This window comes from Ovis canadensis, chromosome 4, assembly GCF_042477335.2.
Source record: "Ovis canadensis isolate MfBH-ARS-UI-01 breed Bighorn chromosome 4, ARS-UI_OviCan_v2, whole genome shotgun sequence".
In the NCBI taxonomy this organism is placed as follows: Eukaryota; Metazoa; Chordata; class Mammalia; order Artiodactyla; family Bovidae; genus Ovis; species Ovis canadensis.
The window spans coordinates 81,670,247-81,695,905 of record NC_091248.1 but is presented as its reverse complement, the minus strand read 5'-3'; the positions used below and the strand labels follow the sequence as shown (position 1 = coordinate 81,695,905).

The following is a 25,659-nucleotide window of genomic DNA, read 5'->3' as shown; positions in this document are numbered from 1 at the left end:
ATACAGATACATATATATGCTTCACAAGAATTGTAGGATCAAACCTGTAATATAATATACATATATCCACTCTTTTCCAGGTTCTTTTCCCAATTGGTTATTACAGAGTATTGAGTAGAGTTCTCTGTCCTATACAGTTGGTTCTTGCCAGTTATCTATTTTATGTACAGTAGTATGTATATTAATTCATACTATGTATGTGAATTCCAATATCCTAAAATTTATCCCTCCTCCTTCACCTTTCCCGTTTGATAACCATAAGTTTGTTTTCTAAGTAAGTGTGTGAGTCTGTTTCTGTTTTGTAAATAAGTTCATTTGTATCATTTTAATAGATTCCACATGTAAATGATATCATATGATATTTGTCTTTTGTCTGACTCATATGACTGCTTTTCTTTCTATTTTATTTTTTCTTCCGAGATTCACAAGAATTGCAGGATCAAGTCTGTTATACAATTTTTTTTTCTTGCTGTCAGTTTATGTAAATTAGGGTGGATTTCCTGGCAAGGATGACAATGTGTCAGAGGCTGGAGGGCAGAGCTCCCTGCTCTAATCCCACCGCTTCCTCTGACTTATTTTATGACCTTGAGAAAGCCACTTCATCATTCTCATTTCGTTTTCCTCATTTGCCAAATGAGGAAGATGAACTCAATGACCTAGAAAACCTATTTCAGTTTTTTAAAAATATACGGTATCAGGCTATTTAAGAATATGGCAGATTTAAAAAAAAAATACTGTGTGAGATTGGGGCAAATGCGATGTTGGTGGGACAGTGTTGAAGGCAGCTAAAGATTTGTTACAACATATTAAAAATATTCTGTGCCTTGTTGCTTGACGAAAACCTCCTAACAGTGCACTTTAGTGGCTTGTGAAATGAATCTCTAAGACCAAGGTAATTATAGTTGCTCCACTGAAGCATGACAAATGGCCTCTCACTTTGGATTCTTTTATGAGAAAGAAAAACCTTCCATGACAACAGCACTGGAGCTTAATTACAGCCTCCAGATCTGGGGGCAAGAACACAGATTGTTGCTGGCTGTAGCCAAGGGAGAGGAGGCATGAGCCTGAGTTTACCTGGGAAGAATCAGGACAGGGTGATGTAACCATGACCACATAACAGCATTAGTGGGGCTTCGTGGAGGACTTGCTGTTTACCAGGCTCTGTCCCAAGGACTTTATATATATTATCTCATTTAATTGTCACAGTAACCACAAGCAATCAGTTATACGGGAGGTACATTTATTTTTTGGTTTAATAAAGATGAGTGCTGGAGGCTCTTAAAAGAAATTTGCTTAAAACTCAACATTCAGAAAACTAAGATCATGGCATCTGGTCCCATAACTTCCCGGCAAATAGATGGGGAAACAGTAGAAACAGTGACAGACTTTATTGTTTTGGGCTCCAAAATCACTGCAGATGGTGACTGCAGCCATGAAATTAAAAGACGCTTGCTCCTTGGAAGAAAAGTTATGACCAACCTAGACAACATATTAAAAAGCAGAGACCAACAAAGGTCCATCTAGTCAAAGCTATGGTTTTTCTAGTAGTCATGTATGGATGTGAGAGTTGGAGTATAGAGAAAGCTGAGTGCCAAAGAATTGATACTTTTGAATTGTGGTGTTGGAGAAGACTCTTGAGAGTCACTTGGACTGCAAGGAGATCCAACCAGTCCATCCTAAAGGAAATCAGTCCTGAATATTCGTTGGAAGGACTGATGCTGAAGCTGAAACTCAAATACTTTGGCCACCTAATGCAAAGAACTGACTCATTTGAAAAGACCCTGATGCTGGGAAAAATTGAAGCAGGGGGAAAAGGGGACGACAGAGAATGAGATGGTTGGAGGGAATCACTGACTCAATGGACATGAGTCTGAGTAAACTCTGGGATTTGACGATAGACAGGGAGGCCTGGCGTGCTGCAGTCCATGGGGTCGCAAAGAGTTGGAAACAACTGAGCAACTGAACTGAACTGAAAAGAAGTCGAGTAACCTGCTTCATGTCATTCAGTCAGTAGTTGTCAGAGGTACAGTCTGAGCCCTGAGAATTCATTCATTTATTTAGCACATGCTTTTTGAATGTCCATTATATGCCATGCAACCTTCTTAAGGGTCAGTGAGGCCTAAGTGAATGAGGCAAAATTCCTGCTTGTGAGGAGTTTAGCTAATACTGATATGAGACCAGTAATAACAAGCCAACAAATCAATGAATAATTTCTGATGGTAATAAGTGCTATGCAGGAGACTGGGGCGGGGGCGGTGGGAGAAGGCTGTTTTACGTAAGATTGGCAAAGACGACCCCTGGGAGGAGAAATTTCAGTTGAACCCCACATGATAGAGCAAGTCAGCCATGCAAAAGTCTGTTAGAGGAGAATTTTTACTTGGAGGGCCCACAGGAGCAAAGGCCAGGGGCCTTGCCTTGGCTTGGCTTGTTCTGGGAAAAGAGAGAAGACCAGTATGGTTGGACAATACGTGAGAAGAATGCCTGCAGTGGGGTGAAGAGGAGGGCAGGACTGGAGCCCACAGTATAATGTTTGTCAGTGTATGTGCTCAGTCACTCAGTCATGACAGGCTCTTTGCGACTCTGTGGACTGTATAGCCTGCCAGGCTCCTCTGTCTCTGGAATTCTCCGGGCAAGAATACTGGAGTAGATTGCCATGCTCTCCTCCAGGGGATCTTCCTGACCCAAGGATAGAACCCACATCTCCTGTATCTCTTGCATTGCATGTGGATTCTTAACAGCTGAGCCATCACGGAAACCCATGTTTGTATTTTATTCCAAATGCAGATGAGAGACAATGGAGGATTTTTAAACAAGGCAGCATTATGATATCCAGTCTCTATGGACAGCTTTCTTCACCTCTATGTGACGTTACCAACAAGGAGCAATGCAAAAGGGATAAAGCGTTTATGTGTAGGGAAGCCTAAATGTAAGTTTAAAGGATAGGAGCCAATATTTCAGGTGAAAATTCCAGGTTTTTCATAGAGCAAGACTGAAGTGAGCGGTGAGCGGCCATTTAATCCAAACTTCTGACTTCAGATAAGAAGCCCTGTAGGAGATTCAAGTTGTGTATCTGAAACCTGAATTAAGGAGACTACTTATTTTGAGGGGAACTTCCCTCAGCACATAGAAAGATACACTTTTCGGTTCTGAATATTCTTGACTATTTCTTGGTCTGGAGGTTCTACTTAGCTTATAGAGTAAATCTCATCTAAAATAATAAAGACATCTTCGGGTAGATGACATCTCATGAATTCCTACTACTATGCAGTCTGGTGTATGTGTATGTGTGTGTGTTGGTTCTATATCTTTGAAAAAGATTTTTGAAGGGGTCATCAGTGTTTTAACACACAGGACCTGGCTTTTCTGGTGAGGTAGTATTGTATGAATGGTTCTAGAATTTTGTTGTAAACTCAGCAATATGATTTATTTTATTTGAGAGTTCTTTATAAACAAACACCATATTCATCCATTAAAATTGGTCTGTGTTACATATAGAATGGGCTTCCCAGGTGGTTCAGTGGTGAAGAATCTGCCTGCAACGCAGAAGACACGGGTTCAATCCCTGGGTCTACAAGATTCCCTGGAGAAGAAAATGACAACCCACTCCAGTGCTCTTGCCTGAAAAATCCCATGAACAGAAGAGCCAGGAGGGTTAAGTCCATGGGGTCTCAAAAGAGTCAGATATGACTTAGCGACTAAGCAACAACATATAGAATGAAATTAATTGCTTGTTTGGGTTAAAAGCTCACTATTACATTGTCCACCTTGGCTAAGGTATTAGGAGCTTCACTTTTTTTAGCAAACAAAGTTTGCATAACAACATAAACCATTATTAATACACTGTTTTGTGTGTGTGTCTATATGGCTGATTATCCATAGAGAGGTTCCTGACTAGGTAAGCCTAACTATCCAGATGTTTTTGTATGAAACTGTTTGGTTGCCTCTGTGATAGGATGGATCCCAGAGAGTAAGTAATTAATTGTGAAAGAATTTCATTTAAGCTACACAACTGTGATTGAGTAAGATTTGGGGGAATTTCACCACTCCAGTTTCTTTTTATGTATAGTAAGCATGTTTGTTTCTTAGGAGGGGAAAATTTCTCAAACTGTCTTATTGCATGAGATTAGAAAGTTTCTATTCCTTTGCATAAAATTTTAGTATGTGACAGCAAAAGAAGGACAAGGGCACATTAGGCTGGGTGACTGATGCCATACACGTGCAAGATGACAAAAACGGTTTCCTCACTGAAAACTGCTGAACTAAAAGAACTCTTAAAAGTTCCCCAGCTCAGTATTGTGTGAGTCAGGGAATGGATTTTTCCCTCTGGCTGTTTAAGCTGGAGTATGTTTTACCAAGACCTTAGCTATGAGCTCAGGAGGACTCTAATAACTCCATCAGAATTATAAAATCAGCTGTCAGCACTGGGATTGTTGCGCTGACTGAACAAGCAGATTTTCTCCCATTGTCTGCTTTCTAGTCTGATGAATAACAGTTTTGTCCTCTCCATTTTGTTGCAGCTCTTTCACTCTGACACTTCTGATTGCTGAAAGGTTTTCTGGAAATTTCCTAAGTCACACACTGGAGTAAATTCAAGGACATGATGAGATTCCAATTGAATCATCAGTGTCTCTACTGTCAGACCTAGTATTTTAGGAGTTCAGTTGGCTGAGTGGTACAACTTCCCAGATTTAATATTACATCCTTGCCACTGTGCATCTTGCCCTCAAGTCTAAATAAATGGGCTAAAGGTCTGATTGGAATCTGTGAGATAAATTATATGTTTATTATGCCAAGTTAAGTAAATACTGTTTGAAAGGATTACTGGAGGGTACAATCAAGTTAATTGCTTTAAAAATCTTTTTTGATTTACTGGGCTCTATGAAAACGGTTAAGCAATTGATTCGGTCATGGTAAGTGACCTGGACAAAGCGGTGTTGGGTCCACAAGGGTCGCCTTTCCCAATTCCCCCCTCTTGCCTGGAACTGTCCCGTAAATGAGCTGAGAGGACCCTTGGGACTGGAAGGCAAGGACTGCTGACAGTATTGTTCCCCCAGAGAAGACACATGTTGGCAGTTTGACATTCAAGCTGATGGATTGATTTCTTTCTTTTTATTCTAGATGCTGAAGACTACCAGCCTCCAATATGGAAATCATACTGTGAGTATCTAAAATGAAAATCTCCTCAGAAGTCTTTAGCAGGCCTGCCGTTTGAACAATTTTTGCTGTTGATTTAGTGCACACACAAACTCCCTCATCACAGCCCTGCAAATCCAAATTTCTTTTTCTACTAAGGAGATATATTGGTCAGAGAAAATAGAGCCCTCTCCCCTGGCCAGGACCTATGAGAGCCAGGTGCCATGACTCACTTAGGAATGCTTACAAAAAAAAAAAAAAAGATGGATATTCTGACTCTGACTTTCTTCAGGGTGCTCCTTGTCTCCCTTCCTTTCCTCTTTCCTTCCATCCTTCTTTCCTCTCTTCCTTTTTTCCGACAGCTGGTCATCAAGGGTAAGTATGTTGACTTCCACGATTTATGTTCTTGACTGTTTATCCTATAGCTTAATATCATATGACATTTACCACCAAAAAATTAACAGATAGGGAAGAATAATGTTTGGTCACTAAGGGTGACTCCTTAGAAACAGGGTTCATTATCTGATCATCAGTCATCAATCTGACTCCCCTCGTGAAGGCAGGCACTTGTCATCACCTCAAGCTCATTTTCTCTTTCCTTAGTATCACCCGCCTAAGTAATTCTCCAGTGAGAAAGGGGAGGGGTATGGTGTGGAGAGACCCCGGGAGAATAGGCTCTTGTTCAAGCTTTGCTTCTAGACAATAGTGATAAGGATAATTATTTCTGTCATTATTGATGTTGCCCTTGTTTCTTCTGTCCATTGAGACCTGCCATGTACCAGCTACCATGCTAGCTCTGTGCCTGAATTCCCAAATCCCATCTTAGCCCTCAGCAACGGATACCACTCTTATCCCCATTTCACACACAAAGGACCCCGAGATCAAAGAGGTTCAGTAATTTGGCAAAGGTTTTACAGGAAGCCTTAGAGTGGCATTCAGAGTGGAACCCAGAAGCAAACCTGACTCACAGCCTGCAAGTTTTCATGATTTTTTTCTATTTAAAATTGTATACATAAGTACATAAAGAAGTATATACATACACACAGACACACACAGTGTATACCCATGTGTGTGTATGTATCTGTAACAAAAGCAAAACAACGCTATATAAAAGACAAACATTAGAGAAATACATAAAGCTGAGAGTAAAAATTTCCCATAAACGACATACCATCCCCACCCCATATTCCACTTCTCCCTTCCAGTCGCTGACCACTGTCCATTTTGGAAAGCACATGCTTCCAAGTGTCTACAATACACATGCCTGATATTAAGGCATTTCTGTGGTTGATCCCTTCTGTGAAAAATGGGTTTGTGCTGTACCCACTGTCCTTCAAACTTGCTTGTTTCACTTCACAAATACCTTGTTTTGATCTTCCCACGTCAGCATATAGAGAGGCGCCTCATTCTTTATTACATGAGTCTGTTCTTCCATCTGTGAAATAAAGGGGTTGTGCTGGGTCTCTAAGGGCCCTTCCATTCTAATGTTCTGCATTCTGATCTTCTATTTTAAAAGGCAGTGCTAATGACTAAGTAATTGGATGTTTTTGTTTGTTTGTTTCCTAATGGAGTGTGAAGTGCTCTGACAGTAAATCAACAAAATATCTGTAGTGAGAGGCATTGGGAGGGTTGCATGACTTACTGCTCCTTGCTCACCTTCTTGCACACAGCCTTGCATACGTTAACTACCCAATAAATATTTGTTGAGTGAATGCCACCACAGAGAGCTTTACTGAAGCGAGAAGATAGCACTGGCTCAGAGTCATTTCACTTTTCCAAGAGACCTTGGGACACCCAGTGTACCTCTTAAAACCACCTTTATGTTCTAAGGAAGCCCAGAAAAGGTGCTATTTATTACATGTTCATACTATTAAATTTACCAGAGTGTATTGGTTTTGATTTTTTGGATCTAACCAAGTTTTGTGTGTGTGTGTGTGTGCGTGTATACTTTGCTCTATAATCATAAAACTGTAGATATACATAAGGGACAGTTGAGGCCATTTAATACAAACCTAATGACATATGAAATACATATGAATATAAATCCCTTATGATTATACAGTGGAAGTGAGAAATAGATTTAAGGGACTAGATCTGATAGACAGAGTGCCTGATGAACTATGGATGGAGGTTCGTGACATTGTACAGGAGACAGGGATCAAGACCATCCCCATGGAAAAGAAATGCAAAAAAGCAAAATGGCTGTCTGGGGAGACCTTACAAATAGCTGTGAAAAGGAGAGAAGTGAAAAGCAAAGGAGATAAGGAAAGATATAAGCATCTGAATGCAGAGTTCCAAAGAATAGCAAGAAATGATAAGAAAGCCTTCCTCAGTGATCAATGCAAAGAAATAGAGGAAAACAACAGAATGGGAAAGACTAGACATCTCTTCAAGAAAATTAGAGATACCAAGGGAACATTTCATGCAAAGATGGGCTCGATAAAGGACAGAAATGGTCTGAACCTAACAGAAGCAGAAGGTATTAAGAACAGGTGACAAGAATACATGGAAGAACTATACAAAAAAGATCTTCACCACCAAGATAATCACGATGATGTGACACTCACCTAGAGCCAGACATCTTGGAATATGAAGTCAAGTGCGCCTTAGAAAGCATCACTACGAACAAAGCTAGTGGAGGTGATGGAATTCCAGTTGAGCTATTTCAAATCCTGAAAGATGATGCTGTGAAAGTGCTGCCCTCAATATGCCAGCAAATTTGGAAAACTCAGCAGTGGCCACAGGACTGGAAAAGGGCAGTTTTCATTCCAATCCCAAAGAAAGGAAATGCGAAAGAATGCTCAAACTACCGCACAATTGCACTCATCTCACACGCTAGTAAAGTAATGCTCAAAATTCTCCAAGCCAGGCTTCAGCAATACATGAACCGTGAACTCCCTGATGTTCAAGCTGGTTTTAGAAAAGGCAGAGGAACCAGAGATCAAATTGCCAACATCCGCTGAATCATCAAAAAAGCAAGAGTGTTTCAGAAAAACATCTATTTCTGCTTTATTGACTATGCCAAAGCCTTTCACTGTGTAGATCACAATAAACTGTGGAAAATTCTGAGAGAGATGGGAATACAGACCACCTGACCTGCCTTTTGAAAAACCTGTATGCAGGTCAGGAAGCAACAGTTAGAACTGGACATGGAACAACAGACTGGTTCCAAATAGGAAAAGGAGTACATCAAGGCTGTATATTGTCACCCTGCTTATTTAACTTATATGCACAGTACATCATGAGAAACGCTGGGCTTGAAGAAGCACAAGCTGGAATCAAGATTGCCAGGAGAAATATCAATAACCTCAGATATGCAGATGACACCACCCTTATGGCAGAAAGTGAAGAGGAACTAAAAAGCCTCTTGATGAAAGTGAAAGAGGAGAGTGAAAAAGTTGGCTTAAAGCTCAACATTCAGAAAACAAAGATCATGGCATTCGGTCCCATCACTTCATGGGAAATAGATGGGGAAACAGTGGAAACAGTGAGAGACTTTATTTTGGGGGGCTCCAAAGTCACTGCAGATGGTGACTGCAGCCATGAAATTAAAAGATGCTTACTCCTTGGAAGAAAAGTTATGACCAACTTAGATAGCATATTCAAAAGCAGAGACATTACTTTGCCAACAAAGGTCCGTCTAGTCAAAGCTATGGTTTTTCCTGTGGTCATGTATGGATGTGAGAGTTGGACTGTGAAGAAAGCTGAGCACCGAAGAATAGATGGTTTTGAAGTGTGGTGTTGGAGAAGACTCTTGAGAGTCCCTTGGACTGCAAGGAGATCCAACCAGTCCATTCTGAAGGAGATCAGCCCTGGGATTTCTTTGGAAGGAATGATGCTAAAGCTGAAACTCCAGTACTTTGGCCACCTCATGTGAAGAGTTGACTCACTGGAAAAGACTCTGATGCTGGGAGGGATTGGGGGCAGGAGGAGAAGGGGACAACAGAGGATGAGATGGCTGGATGGCATCACTGACTGAATGGATGTGAATCTGAGTGAATTCTGGGAGTTGGTGATGGACAGGGAGGCCTGGCGTGCTGCGATTCATGGGGTTGCAAACAGTTGGACATAACTGAGCAACTGAACTGAACTGAGCTGAATGACATATATGAAGTTCCTCTTTATTACACTCAGCCAATAGTCATCCAGGCTCTATTTGAGAGTCTCCAGTTATTCAGAACTGCACCCTGAAGTTCTGAAGGGAGGATGCCATCAGCAGGGCCATCCACAACATCAAAAACATGGGTACTACTGAGAATTCTCTTTGATTGTCCTGAATACACTAATTCTTTGAGTTTCGATGTTGGACTACTTATAAGCTCATCTGACACGCATTGCCAACTCCTGCTACTCCTTCTTATTGTCAAGTTTATCAGCTACTCATTTGGTCTTTTAGCAAACATACATTATAAGCATTAGGAGAAGCACTAGGAATCAACAGTAGCTAAAAATATGGTCTATGCTTTCCTCCAATTTACAGTCTAGAAAGACAGATGTAAACCAATTAATATGCAAATGGACTGAAGCAACAATATACTACTCCTCTCCCTCCTGGGATTACAGAAGACTTTCTAGAAGAGGATAAATTTGCACGTAGGTCTTTAAAGATAAATAAGAAGAAATTGAGGGCCTTCAAAACTTCATGAGGTCCATGTTAATATAGAAATATGCTAAAACAATAGCATTTTCCATATCTGAAAATCCAATAAACCTATCAGAATATGAAATTTGTTTGGCTTTAAATAACCTATTGGTAAACACCAAGTGTTTCTCTTTGGAATACTCACAAACCATCCTTTCAGAGATTAATTTTAGGTGTTGATTCAAACTCTTTAATGTATCATTTATGGAATCTATAATTTTCCATCACACAATTAATTTTTCAACTCCAGGGATTATTTGGTACTTTGAAATTTCTCATACATTTGCTGGATGCTGTTCATTTTTGCCATATTATAGGACTTGATTTAAAAATTGATTGTTTACAGTGATTATAGAAGTATATAGGTATGTCTTTTCTCTCATCCATCATCTATTGTTGGTTTTAATATTGAATTATTTGATACTAGATTCTTATTATGAAGCTTTTGTCCCAATTATAACATTATTCCTAAAGGAAAATGAATCTACTTCACAATGATCCACATTAAGAAGCTGTTTTTAAGTTTTAATGCTAATTGCTCTGCTCTTTCATACAAATAACAGAATATTCCACTTAAACACATTGATTTACATAAGCAAAAAGTTGAGAGGCACTGGCTTTAGGCGTGCCTTGGTCCAGCAACTCAAAGACATTATTGGAGCCCAGTGCGTATGTCTTCCTTTCTTGGCTCTGCTTTCCTAGGTTTAGCTCCACATTTAGTAGGCTTTTGTCTTATAACCCCCAGAGAGCTACCACATTCTCATCCAAAAGCAACTCGCAAAGAGATAGTCTACTTCAAACAAAAGTATTAGCATTTGTTTTAGTCTGAGTCCCTTTGCTGTCCAACTGAAACTATCACAACATTGTTAATCATCTGTAATCCAATACAAAATTCAGTTTTTTAAAAAAGAGAGACTATTCGCACCCAAATTCAGCTTTGGTGTTAGAGGCAATTAGATTTTATTTGGTAATTGCTTTCCTGGGCATTTAATATGATTACCATTGTCAATGTGCCCAGGAGAGCAGTGCTTTCTATTAATCATAAAGTAACAAATATTACCAAAAAAAAAAAAAATGTCTCAGCCCTATTTGATGTGAGTCCCCAACCCTGGCTACATGACTATGGTCAGAGAGTAACACTAACTGCCCTAAACCAATCAGGGCACAAGGCTGGAACTCAAGAGGGTTCACTCCTATGTAATCTCTATGACTGGAAACTTTGGAATATGGTTGGAGTGGGAAAGATGGAAATGGATGCCTAGAAGGCAACCAATGCATGTGTGATTTAAAATCAGCTCTCTCAATATTTTATATAAAGTAGATTGCTCATTCAGAGAAGGCAATGGCACCCCACTCCAGTACTCTTGCCTGGAAAATCCCATGGATGGAGGAGCCTGGTAGGCTGCAGTCCATGGGGTCGCCAAGGGTCGGACACGACTGAGCGACTTCACTTTCACTTTTCACTTGCATGCATTGGAGAAGGAAATGGCAACCCACTCCAGTGTTCTTGCCTTGAGAATCCCAGGGACGGGGGAGCCTGGTGGGCTGCTGTCTATGGGGTCGCACAGAGTCGGACACGACTGAAGTGACTTAGCAGCAGCAGCAGCAGCAGATTGCTCATTCATTCAACAAATGCATATTAAGTCTTTGCCTTAGACAAGACTGTGTGCTTTGATCTGTGGGACCACAAGAATGAAAACTCCATCTTGACTCAAAGAACAATGATACTACATGCTTAAGTTCTTGCCTTTTCTGCTCCCCCATTTTTCTTAGAAGCTAATGCTATTACTTCCATAAGAATAATCTCGCCTCAAAGTATCATCTATCTACATGTAGTCCTTCATACTCAATACCATACCCCAAAACATTGGCAAAGTCACTGAGAAATATTTGGTTTCAATTTAAAAAAAAAAACTATTTTCAAGTTTAATTTAAAAATAAAATAAAGCCACATTCTAAATTTTCAGCCAGAACTGTATGAACTGCATGCCCTAAGCAGACGAGTTTAAAAGCCAACCACCATGGGTATATTCTGAAAGATTTTATTGTTTAAGAGGCCAAGTGCCAATTAGGCAGCAGATGCCATGGCCAGCAGCTCTCCCCAGAGACTCCCCTGGGCAGCAGGTAAGGCAGTCACAGCTTGTGCTTGTTTTTCTAAAGAGAAGTGTAGAACCTCCAAATTCTGGTCCACAGACCCCCTGCATGAGAATTACCTGAAAATAGTTATAATAACTATTCCTCAGCCTGACCCCAAATTTCTGAATCAGAAGAGTGGAGGATCTGTAATTTATCACACCCCACAGGTGCTTCTCATGCACTTAGGCCTGAGACCCCCCTGATGCAAGTCTCCACAGCCTCATCCTCAGATTTTTCAGTGTGCCATGGACAAGAGGAGAAACCTTCATCCCAAGCAAGACTGGACATTCGTTAGAAAGACAAAGCCTGCACACAGCAGCCTGGAGGTGGGGTTGAACTAAGAGGCCATCAAAGCCCCCACCATTGGTTACTCATACCCGTGAGTTCTTTCCTACAAATACTGCGAAGTCATGGGCAGTGAACAGGGTGGCACTGGCTCAGGGTCACAGCTGAGTGTCCAGGTTTGGCTCCTGGGTCCACATGCCTTCTTAAGGGACTTGAGGCTGTTAGAGGACATTGCTGCAGGGTCTGTTAAGAGCTGATGGATCTGGACTGGGCTTCGCATCACCCAGGCCGTGGTTTTCACTTGGCATCTAGGGGAAGATTGTGTTACCAGAGGATAAGCCAAGTTTTTTTTTTTTTTAATTATTATTTTTTGGCTGCACTGGGTCTTCATTGCTTCGCGAAGTTTTCTCTAGTTGTGGCAAGCAGGGGCTACTCTCTAGTTGCAGTGTGCAGGCTTGTCATTGAGGTGGCTTCTCTTGCTACAGATCACAGCCTCTAGAGTTGTGGCACATGGGCTGAGTTGCCCCACGGCACGTGGAATTTTCCTGGACTGAGGATCGAACCCGAGTCCCTTGCATTGGCCAGGCAGATTCTTAACCATAGGACTACCAAGGGAGTCCATGCTTTCTTACTCAAGAAAAACGGTTCTCTCAGTGAACTCTTGATTTCTCAATCTGCTTCAGATTTCTCCGGGAACAGGGATTCCTCTTCTCTACCCCCAGGTTTCCTAGTGACCATCCCCTCACCCCAGTCAAATAGCCTATTCCAGTGCTCAGGATTCTCTTCTGTGTGTAAGGGCCCAGGGCGGGGAAGAGCCTGGGACTGATTTGAAACATTGCCGTAGAAGCAGATTCCATCTTCTTGCCCCTTAGTGCACAGAATCACCCAAGAAGTGACATTTATTACTGCATTCTGCTTGTGACGTGTGTTTGTTCAACAACAACAACAAAAAATTCAAGAAACTACATTTTCAAGATTACGTGACATGTTTCAGTTACATTAAATGGGCCTCACGGATGTTTGTTTTGTTACAGCCAGTCTTGAGAAGGAGGGACAGGGACAGACGCTGAGATAGAGTCTAAGGCCCTATATTTTTTTTTCCCTATGGCTGCCATTGCAATTGGTTGTCATCTAATTATCTTTATAGAGACATAGAATCCAGATGGCTAACAGGCTTTGTCAGTTTCTGTTGCTTAGAACAGCACCAAGTAGATCTTGTAGCTCACTGAGAAATGGTGATTGATTTCTGATGTGCGCAGCCCAGGGACCAGCAAGGAGAGGTGGCATCTCTGGCTTGAGGAGTTTGCAGGGACCCAACTCAAAGATACTCCTGGCTGGAGGAGAACAAATGGCTATTTCCATTTGTAAGACGGTGAGCAACCAAACTTCTCTTTACTCAGAGAATCCCTAGAGTGTACAGCTATAGGCTGTAGTTTGTTGACACAGGAGAGGAACTGTCCCTTACATTTCCTCTCCTGTAACCTCTATAACTGTTAATAGCATCTCAATCTTGCCCTTTCCTCCATTCCATTTGCAATCGAGCCCTGCCAGTCCTCCTCAGCAATCAACTCCCTTCTCATCTGCATTCTACCAGTGTTGTCCTGACTTACACTTTCAAGATCTCCTTTACAGACAGTGAAAATACTCTTATCTTCTGTTTCCCTGGGCTTCCCATATGGCATTGGGATAAAGCATCCACCTGCCATTGCAAGAGATGCAAGAGATGTGGGTTCGATCACTGGGTCGGGAAGATCCCCTGGAGTAGGAAATGGCAACCCACTCCATTATCCTAGCCTGGAGAGCCTGGTGGGCTACAGCCCATGGGGTCACAAAGAGTCAGACATGACTGAGCGGCTAACACTTTCACTTTCACTTTACATGTGCCAAACACGGTTCAAACCACTGAGCATCCCACTGTGGACAGAACCAAGTCCCTGCCCCCAAAGAGCTTATACTTTAGTTAAGGGAGACAGCACACCAAGTAAACAAATAGTGTGTTGATGGTGACGAGGACCGTGAAGAAACATGAAATGGTGTAAAAGGGAGCAGAGTGGGATGATGATGTGGAATTTTATTCCAAGCTGAGCAAGTCAGGGAAGGCCTGAATGAAGGAGCAGGGAGGAAGCCATCTAAACATCTTGGGAAAGAGCAATCCAGTTGGATGGAGTAGCAAGTACAAAGGCCCTGAGGCACAGAAAAATAAAGCAGGGCTTTGGAGTCAAAAGGATCCATTTTAGCTTGATGCCCTGGGGCAGATATTTCCCTTCTAGGCACTTATTTCTTCATATAAAATTGAGAATGATATGTTCTTTCTTCTGAGCTCTGGAGAGGATTCAATACAACATTGTTCCTGGCATGTAACAGACACCTGATATGCTGGTTCCCTTCTCTTCTCCCTTCCCCTCCATTCATCCTCAAAGCCTCCAGGTAATGCTGACCGTGGTCTCTGTTTTATAGCCGGTGTTCAAATGTTTGCTGATATGAATTACAAAGGTACGCATAGCTAAAAGTGCTTCTCTTATAACAGCTGTGCTTCCTTTTCTACCTTCAAGGGAGGCATTAAAAATGGTGTTCACAAAACCGTTCCAGCCATGCCCCCCACATATAACTGCTGGCTTCAAAGGGCGCTGGTGATAGGAGGATAAGAGGAGATAGGATTCTCTGGACATGGGTTCTATGATTGCTCGTGAGCTCTGTGATTCTAAGAGATGCCCTGTTTGGTTCCCTTTACACTCATTAACAGCAAAACCCTGCTGAAAAGCAGCTAGTTGGTGTTGGGGTTGATCTGAGAGGAATAAAGGATTCCATGAAGGCTCTCTCATGATTCAAGGAGAGTGTGGACTCTACTGGGATTGTCAATAGAGTGTCCAAAACTGTTTATCTTTGGCCAATTCTTCCTCATGTTTCCTCCTGTACAAGAAGCCCTCTCTGACCTGTCGCTTACACATGGCTACAGTTATTCCTAAGTGCCACAGGCACCATCATTAGCATGGGCAACCTAAGCTTAGAAATGGGATGAGTTAAAAAATACCTATATGAGAGTTAGATGATTTCTTCTTTGTGAGTAAGCTGAGTGGTCTACCCCTAATTAGGTAAGAAAATAACCATTTTGAGCTGAATGCTTTGGGGAGCCATCGATACAAAATAAGTTCCATCATTTCTACCTCTGTTTCCACATGACTATCCCTTTCAATTAAATTTTTTTTTTTTATTTTTAGACCAAGAGTAAGCCAGAAATTTTCACTTCTCTTATTACATTTTCTAGAAAGACTTTATACAATTGAATTTTTTACCTTTTGTAGATGTATTTATGATATGATTCATAGATTTACTTCACATTAATTATTCCCTCTTCACTACTCTGAAGATAACATCAAGTAGGTTTGTTTTCAGCTCCCATTTCCATGAAAGTAAAACTTTAAGGTACATGCACAGGGTGGCTTTTCCTCTTAAGAAAAATAACCAAACTAGCTAAGCAGCAGAAAGCCACTCATCAAAGTCTAATAAATCACAAATAATAGTCTGATAAATTATATTTCTGTATACAATTACCTGCTTTCCTCCATGCCCAAGCCGGAAAATCTGTCTTTTATACAGGATATAAGAGAGTTGTTATTATTTAAGATACTGAAGGGCGCAAGAAAAAGGAATGACAATGGTTGGAAAATAGTTAAGGAGCTAAGCATCCATGGTGATGGGCAGGGCAAAAATGGAACTCATGAAAAAAGAAATGACTTGGAGCCTCATTCACTCGCAGAATCAATTGTGTCTTTGTCTATAACTAACATTTCAGAGAATGCCACTTGTCTCCTAAGGCCATTCTTTCCCTGGTATTCTCATCAGCATTGAGACGGAGGGATCCTATTATGTGATCTTACTACTTAGGTACTCACAAGTAGAATTTCATCTTTAAAATTGTCAAAAGAATTTTAGTCTTATCTAGTCTTCCAAGAAAGCTATAACATGAACAATGCCAGTAACAATTATGAAACTAAATTGTCCTTATGAGAATTTTAAAAAATCAATTTTGCCAGTTTATATTCATTGTGACTCATTTCCATATAAATGATCTGACTTGATTCTATCTAAAAATGGGTATCTCCTTTGTTTTTTGGTTGAGAAATTTGCAGTTCTTGAAAGGTAGTTAGGTTGAGCTATTTGAAGCCGTGTTGGTATGTGCTGGTTGTTTTTTTTTTTTTTTAATTATAATTCTCTCTTTTTCTGTTTGGCAGTGTATCAGTTACAACAAGAGGCCCCTCGTCCCAAGAGGATCATTTGTCCTGGGGAGGTCAGTACTCAGCGATTTCCAATACACCTCATTAAATATGATGAATGGTCAGCACTGTGTTCATATTGGAGAGCCTTCAGATTTACTGAGAGTTGATTTCTATTAATGTTTAAGTGTCATCAGATTTAACATCTAAATAATCTATATTTTGAAATCAAGTGTTATTTGAAAAATACTAACTTGTAATCGGAAGTCTTACATTTTTCACCACTGCAAAGGTAATTAAGCATCTTTTTGTAAACTCCCCAAAATGTGAATTCTGTTTTTCCTTTGCTCCTGCAATTTGATACTTTTATCGCTTTTTTTTTTATTATGAAATGCTTCCAGCAGAGAAAATGCAGAGAATGATAAATATCTGGACACTCTCAACACCCATATTTAGCAAACCTCTATGCTTTGTCATATTAAAAAAAATATCCCTATGAGAAGAGTGACTGGGTTTTTATTCTTGGAGATAAGCTTAAAAGTATATTGACTCATAAAAATGCTTCCTAGCCACAGAACTTTCCCTGGCCCGCCTTTACTTGTCAGTTCTCTTATCATCTGGGATGCCAGCCAGATTGGAAAGGCAAGATGAAGGCTCTGTTTTCTGGTTTTATGCTGACCAGTTGCTTTAATAGCCAGACTAAAATCCTTCAAACAAAGGTCTATGGGTCCTTGCTTGTTTCTGTTAGTATGATTTTGCTTAAATAGAGAGTAGCAAATTTCTTTTAAAGCGTCACATCTGCCTGATCGGGGGAAAGACTCTTAATTCCAATAACCTTGAGAGTCATCCTTGACATCAGGACTTTCTGGCAGACTGAGTAGATCTGCTTTTGAATCTGTATCAAAGACTTAGGTACATATGTACCCGCAACCAGAGCCAACTTACTACTGTTTCATTAATGCTTCTACAGGAAATCTTTCTTCTGTGGAAGGGCACTGAAGTTCATCAAGTAGTCTGAATTTTAATAGAGTGAATACTCTCATCCCAGGAGTATCGCTTGGGAGGAGAAAATATTTGATCTGAAAGGAAAAATTCAGAATGAGATCAGATCTTTATTTGGTGGTATGGTCTTTTCTGTCACTTACCCTGCTGACTGAATGTCCCTTGGTTTTTCAGTAATATCCAAATAAGAGAAGATTGGGATAAATAACAGAATTTTTTAATGAGAAGTTTTAATTAGGGTATTTTGGGTGGGCACTAAGAAACAAGTTATTTAAAATTCCTTCAGTCCTACTTCATACTTGATACTACTACTTTATAGTATACTTTTTACTAAGTACTTTATAAAGTATGCTTTATACTTAGTATTTTGCCATCAGAAAAAAATATAACCATGTATAGGGAGTTAGAGAACTTTAAATGTCTATGAAAAGAATGTTTGTGGACTTAGAATTCAACAGAAGTCTCTTCCTCACTCAGTTGCACCGATTCTTTGTGACCTTTTGGACTGTAACCCACCAGGTTCCTCTGGCCATGGAATTCTCCAGGCAAGAATACTGGAATTGGTTGCTATGCCCTCCTCTAGGAGATCTTCCTGACCCAGGGATTGAACCCTAGTCTTCTGTGGCTCCTGCATTGTAGGCAGATTCTTTACCCACTGAGCCACTGGGGAGCCCCACGTCTCTTCCTAGAGTTATTAATAAAAAGTCTACTGGCAAAGTCTGGCACCAGAACTTGTAACCCAAGGAGATAGTAAATGTTCATTTGTTCATTTATTTTATATATGTGTATTGTATATAATATAGAGGGAGCCTACTCTGTTCTGACTTTCATCTAGGTGTTGGGAATACAGCAAAGAACCTGGCTATTGGTATCTTGAGTGTTTTATTAATTGCAGGTAATTAAAGGCATATTTAAGGTATTATCTGTGTAGGGGGGTATAAAAGAGAGAAAGAAAGAGAGAATAGAAAGAAAGAAAGAATCCAAGCTCTTCTTTGTTTCTCAAAATCTTGGAATCATGTCCATCATCCTGTAAGCCAGGTAGAATGTTAGCAGTGGAGATAGGTGGATTCAGATTAGCTTCATGAAGGCTCTTCACAGAGTTCCGCTGAAACTCTTCAGACATCCAGCGGGCCAAGGGTCCACTGCCTGCTTCTTTAATGTCACACTTGCATTGGAAGGGAGCGCCCCAGAGGCCTTCGCAGAGCAGAGCTGTGTGCCACAAGCCACCGCCACCTGCTATGGCTGACGGATATGGCTCTTGTGCAGCTGTCTTCTTCCTTCACTCTTGTCCTCTAAACCAAGCTTTGCACCTTTTGACACTTATCAATCTGATTCATTAATAAGTTATGTCGGTGGAGGCTGGAGTCTTAGGTAACTTTGCCCCTAGGAATTCCAAATCTCATTTCTGGCAGGAAACCAAACGCGAAAGGGATGTTCATCGGCTCTGTTTCCTCAGCAGGTGGTGTGGGGCCCATCCAGTCAGGCAGGTGTCGGGCGATAAAGGGCCGAATGTGCTGGAGCGACAGGTGCTGCTGAGATGAGGCCCTTTGTCCTTCCGTGCAAATAATTCCTGCACACATTGCTCAGTCTCCCAGGACTTGGCCTCCTCCTAGTGAAGGCCCTTCTTGGATGCTGGTGAAGCCATTGCTTCTGCTGCAGAGGATGTTTGAGCAGACAGCTCTGTGCCTTGTAGTACACCTGTGTGCTCAGGGGATGTGCCTAATGAAGACAGAAAGCCTTTCGGCTTGAGTGTGTGGCCAGAGAGACTGAAGCTTTATTAACATATTTACATAAAGCCATAAAAGCTGTTTCCTTTGAAAACCCTTCTCCCATCAGCCACCTTGTCCCTGGCATGTCACCCCGGGCGTGTTGCTCCAACACATTCCATCTCTTTAGTTTCTCTGATGCCTAATAACCTCCCAGGCTGTGGGCCCCTCTCAGGTCTGGGTCCTCCCACTGAATGCGATAAATTCCACATTGGAGCGCCAAGTGAGTCTGCAGTTACCAAGTCATGGAACTCTGCTGTTCAAGGGCACAGACGCAGGCCAACCTGACTGGCATGCTTGGTAGCTATCGATGAATACTGACCACCTAGTGGACGTTGTTGGAGAAGTAGCAGATCAAGGGTATAGACTGATTCAACAGGCGAAATCCAATGAGCTTTGCAAACCCAGGAAGGGGAGCCTGGCTGCACAGTCACTTGAACTTGTCTGCAATCCTTGTTCTACCACTTTCTAGCTACTTGAGTTAGAGCCTAGCTCCTACTCTCTCTGAGGGATTAAGGTCTACCCCCAGGGCAAACAGCTACTTTGCAGGGTGTTATAAGTGGGATCTATGCCTCAAGCATAGAGAAGAGGTGACAAGAATACACAGGAGAACTGTACAAAAATTATCTTCATGACCCCCATAATCACGATGGTGTGATCACTCATCTAGAGCCAGACATCCTGGAATGTGAAGTCAAGTGGGCCTTAGAAAGCATCACTATGAACAAAGCTAGTGGAGGTGATGGAATTCCAGTTGAGCTATTTCAAATCCTGAAAGATGATGCTGTGAAAGTGCTGCCCTCAATATGCCAGCAAATTTGGAAAACTCAGCAGTGGCCACAGGACTGGAAAAGGGCAGTTTTCATTCCAATCCCAAAGAAAGGCAATGCCAAAGAATGCTCAAGCTACCGCAGAATTGCACTCATCTCACACGCTAGTAAAGTAATTCTCAAAATTCTCCAAGCCAGGCTTCAGCAATACGTGAACCATGAACTTCCTGATGTTCAAGCTGGTTTTAGAAAAGGCAGAGGAACCAGAGATCAAATTGCCAACATCCGCTGGATCATCAAAAAAGCAAGAGTTCCAGAAAAACATCTATTTCTGCTTTATTGACTATGCCAAAGCCTTTGACTGTGTGGATCACAATAAACTGTGGGAAATTCTGAGAGAGATGGGAATACCAGACCACCTGACCTGCCTCTTGAGAAATCTGTATGCAGGTCAGGAGGCAACAGTTAGAACTGGACATGGAACAACAGACTGGTTCCAAATAGGGAAAGGAGTGCATCAAGGCTATATACTGTCACCCTGCTTATTTAACTTCTATGCAGAGTACCTCATGAGAAATGCTGGACTGGAAGAAACACAAGCTGGGATCAAGATTGCCGGGAGAAATATCAATAACCTCAGATATGCAGATGACCCCACACTTATGGCAGAAAGTGAAGAGGAACTAAAAAGCCTCTTGATGAAAGTGAAAGAGGAGAATGAAAAAGTTGGGTTAAATCTCAACATTCAGAAAATGAAGATCATGGCATCCAGTCCCATCACTTCATAGGAAATAGATGGGGAAACACTGGAAACAGTGTCAGACTTTATTTTGGGGGGCTCCAAAATCACTGCAGATGGTGACTGCAGCCATGAAATTAAAAGACGCTTACTCCTTGGAAGGAAAGTTATGAGCAACCTAGATAGCATATTCAAAAGCAGAGACATTACTTTGCCGACTAAGGTCCGTTTAGTCAAGGCTATGGTTATTCCTGTGGTCATGTATGGATGTAAGAGTTGGGCTGTGAAGAAGGCTGAGCACCGAAGAATTGATGCTTTTGAACTGTGGTGTTGGAGAAGACTCTTGAGAGTCCCTTGGACTGCAAGGAGATCCAACCAGTCCATTCTGAAGGAGATCAACCCTGGGATTTCTTTGAAAGAAATGATGCTAAAGCTGAAACTCCAGTACTTTGGCTACCTCATGTGAAGAGTTGACTCATTGGAAAAGACTCTGATGCTGGGAGGGATTGTGGGCAGGAGGAGAAGGGGACGACCGAGGATGAGATGGCTGGATGGCATCACGGACTCGATTGACGTGAGATTGAGTGAACTCCGGGAGTTGGTGATGGACAGGGAGGCCTGGTGTGCTGCGATTCATGGGGTCGCAAAGAGTCAGACACAACTGAGTGACTGAACTCAGAACTCATGCCTCAAGCATCTAGAATGGTGCCTGGCACACTGTGAATACTCAGTGTTGACTCATGGCTGATTCAGAAATCTGTGAAGAGCAAGTTCTGAGAGAATCATTAGGGACATAGTCAGAGCAAGGACAGTATTTGCTGGATGTGAAGGCAAGAAAGGCAGTGATCAAGAACAAAGCAAGGTGCCTGGGTCAGGATTAAGCCTCAAGGTAAAAAGATACTGAGGATGAGGGACAGAGTACAAGCTGAACGACAGCTGCGGCACCGGTTGAGTTGGGTAAGGTTAGTTACTGAAATAACAGTCTGTTGCTTTCTTGAGATTTATTGCAGTAAATTAATATTTATTGAGCAGCCCAGCACCTAGCCTTCTCTACCAGCATTTTCTGAGTGTTCCATACCAAGAGATGCAAAACATCTTCCAGGATGCAAAATTTCACTTCCCCTTTCTGCCAGTTGTCAACCAATCCTCTCCTAAGTGTTTATTAATTACCAAACGGGTACCTGGGTAGTCTGGCAGAAATTGTGCAGAATATTGACTCTCAAATGTGTGTCTCTAGCTGAGACCTCTCCCGTGAGCTCCAAATACCTTGCTCAATCTGCCTACTTGATCTTTTCAGGTAAATGTCCTACAGGTCATCTCTAGTCTAGTGTTCAAAGGATAACTTTGAACAAGGGCAAAGAATAACTTTGAACAAAAACAACTTTGTCCTTGGACCCCACTGCATTAGACACCTAACTTCAGAGACCTGGATGCCTGTTTTTCCCACATTCACCTTTTTTGTAGCAACCTTCGATTTTGCCTCCAAATAGATTTGGCGTTTGTCACTATTCTCTGTTGGCAGGACTACCCTGTGGTTTGGCTCATCATCCTTTCTTACCTGGATTATTTTTTAAATCTATTCATTTGGCTGCACTGGGTCTAAGCTGCAGTATGCAGACTCTTGGTTGTGGCATGTGGGATCTAGTTCCCTGACCAGGGATCAGACCCCAGCCCACTGCATTGGGAGCACAGGGTCTAAGCCACTGGACCACCAGAGAAATCCCTCTTACCTGGATTATTGCCACTCAGCAGCCTCCAGTTTCATATCCCTGCTTCCACTGTTGGCAGTCTTCCTGATACACAGACACACAGACACACACACACACACAGACACACAGACACACAGACACACAGACACACAGACAGACAGACAGACAGACAGACACACACACACACACACACACACACACACCATTCTTCAAGCAGGAGCCCAAACCATCACTGTTAGCAATAAATCCAATAGCTTCCCTTCTCTCTTAAAAGGAAGACCTCACCCTGCCTATGAGCCCTGGTGTGGCTCCTGCCTTCCTCGCAGTCGTGTCTGTACCACGATTCTCTGAGTGCACAGCCATGCAGCCCCATTAGTTCTTGCTCCTATCCATCAAACAGACCACAGTGCCCCTACCATAGGGCCTTTGCATTTGCCCTTTGCCTGAAATTCTTGTCCTTGAATTTTCTACATGTCCAGATTTCAGATCAAACTTTACCTAATAACTGAAGCCCTTCTTGAACCCCTGAAAAATTAGTACCTACAGATCCTCTCTCTCATATCACCCTGTTTGTTTTGTTTATATAGTTAATACAATCTCTAATACACTTTTGATCATATTTAACTGTTTCCTTGTTGTCTGTACATCTTTCTCAGGAGAATACAAACACCAGGGACATCACTAGTCTTAATCATGGGTACTTCCCTAGTATTGAGCCCAGAGCCAACCAGCAGTGGGCAGTCAGTAAATATATGGTAAAATGATGAAAAAAAGAGACTGCTATCTTAAGGAATTTTGAACTCTCAGACTGTTACTAATAGCATATCAGATTTACTCAATGCTGTTATTAGGGGAGTCAGTTGGACTTTTGGCTGTTGTTAATGTTCTTACGTAAGCACAGACTAATACTTTTTCCTGGAACATTCTAAATTTCTTTTTAACCTTTCCAAAAGGCCAAAATGTTAAGATTTACTTGTATGGCTAAAGTCAAGTTCCTCAGAATTAAATGAAGAATACAAAATATGCAGAGATTCTTTTGTGACTGTAAATGATTTGGTGTCTTGTGTCATTCTTTTTTTGAAATTGCTGTAGTGAATATGGGATTCTAAAAGGCAGTTTCAAGAAAGGGAAATAAATTACATACTATCATTTTAAATTGTTCTCCATTTTATGCAGCTTTACTCCTCCTCTCCCTTACCATAGAATAATCTATTTTGGAAAAAATATTTTAATGCAACAGTGAATTCTAGAACTGAGTTTTCTAGCATTTATAATCAGAACCAGTTTTTTTTTTCTTGATTATCAGAAGTTAAGCCAAATATGGAGGATAGTGATCTATCTTACATTTTTAGCAGTAATCCCTTATTTTACCTCCTAGTGATTTGTACTCACTTTTTAAATATTACCTTTTGTGCCCCTTCTCCTTTTCTGTACATGCTCTCTAGTTTTTGGTGTTTATAAATAGCTACCCATTTAATCTCTTCTACTTTATTCATAAAAACTGTTGTTTTAAGCCTGCAAAAGCATTTCATTTTATCATTAAACTTTTTAAAGTCTGATTCACCATACCTAGATTTCACAGTCTCACAATCTTGTAGCTTTAGGTATTTATCTTATCCTGGGCATGTCTGGAAGATCTTAACCAGCCATATTGATTGGCTGTATCATTCTCAACTAACTCTGCTGCTGCTGCTGCTAAGTCGCTTCTGTCATGTCTGACTCTGTGCAGCCTCATAGATGGCAGCCCACCAGGCTGCCCCATCCCTGAGATTCTCCAGGCAAGGACACTGGAGTGGGTTGCCATTTCCTTCTCCAATGCAGGAAAGTGAAAAGTGAAAGTGAAGTCGCTCAGTCGTGTCCGACTCTTAGCAACCCCATGGACTGAAGCCTGCCAGGCTCCTCTGTCCATGGGATTTTCCAGGCAAAAGAGTACTGGCGTGGGGTGCCATTGCCTGCTCTGCTCAACTAACTCAGTACATTTCAAATCACAGATTTAAAATAAACTCAGAGAGATTTTCTAATATTCTACCATCCTCCTCACTTTCTTCTTCTATTCATTGAAAAGAAGTGTTTTTGAGCAAATGTGCATCAGAGGGAACAAGAAAAGTCTACTGATTCAAGACATCAAGATAAGCTATGTCTTTAATGTAATGAGATTGATTCTATAAGCCACAAACAAAAACCAATCCCATTACCTTTTAATTGGCTTTATGTGTAGTAATCAGAAGGCTATTCCTTCCCTGATGAGAAATATTTCTCTTTTTTTCACCCTAGACTTTCTCCACCAGTCTCTTTTTTCTTCCTTAATATTGACACAACCTAGAATAAAGGGCTCCTGCCATCATTATTCCTTTCAGACTTTCATCTCACTCCCTAACACAGTAAGGCTTTTTGCTTGATGTGATTTTTATCCTGAGCTAGACTTCCTTGGCTTGTAGACCACTATTGTAAAGGGGGAAAACCTTCTCATAAAACTAATGTTTAAAAACTTTTTAGACATATGAGTTTTATTGTTTTCTAAAGTTAGAACCAAGAGTTTTGCACTTCTTTAAATAAAAAGCTTCTTTTTTATTAGCAAGTAATGCTGTCTACCAAAATACATGACCTTCCCTCCAAATTTACTCTTTGGAATATTTTGAATTTCTTTTAATAGGGCATAGACTTTGCACTTTTGCACCTAGAAAATATTTATTCATTTCCAAGGTGATGGCGTGAGCAGAGGATAAGGGCCCTTGAGGACAAGCTGCTATAGAATTTAGAGGCTCAGGAGCTCTGAGTTGAGGGGATGGATGACTAAACTGGAGAGGGCTGCCAAGGAACATCCATGTAAGGTGGGTATGAACTGAGGCAAAAGCGGAAGGTTTTTTCCCTTAAAACAGAATAAGGAAAATGAAGGAGAGATTGATAATTTATAACATTCTTAAGAAGTTGTTTTAGTCCAGTCATGTCCAACTCTTTTGCGACCCCATGGACTGTACTGGCCAGGCTTCTCTGTCCATGGGATTTCCCAGGCCAGAATACCGGAGTGGATTGCCATTTCCTTCTCCAGGGGATCTTCCCAACCGAGGAATCAAACCTGCCTCTGCATTGCAGGCAGATTCTTCACTGCTGAGCCATCAGGCTAACCCTGAGAAGCTACTGCTAGAGATGAATTCATTGTGTGCATGCATGCTAAGTCTCTTCATTGGTATCTGACTCTTTACGACCCCATGGACTGTAGCCCACCAGGCTCCTCTGTCCATGGGATTCTCCAGGCAAGGATA

General features: G+C 41.4%; 1 protein-coding gene across 2 annotated transcripts in view; it reads left to right on the top strand.

Moving 5' to 3' along the window:
- CHN2 (chimerin 2) overlaps window positions 1-25,659 on the top strand; it is a 339,845-nt gene that overhangs the window by 156,084 nt on the left and 158,102 nt on the right. For both annotated transcript variants that reach the window (XM_069588098.1, XM_069588099.1), the window contains exons 2-3: window positions 5,119-5,157; window positions 16,429-16,484. In XM_069588098.1, coding sequence (XP_069444199.1) covers window positions 5,119-5,157; window positions 16,429-16,484 — 95 coding nt within the window. The remainder of the gene's footprint in view (window positions 1-5,118; window positions 5,158-16,428; window positions 16,485-25,659) is intronic.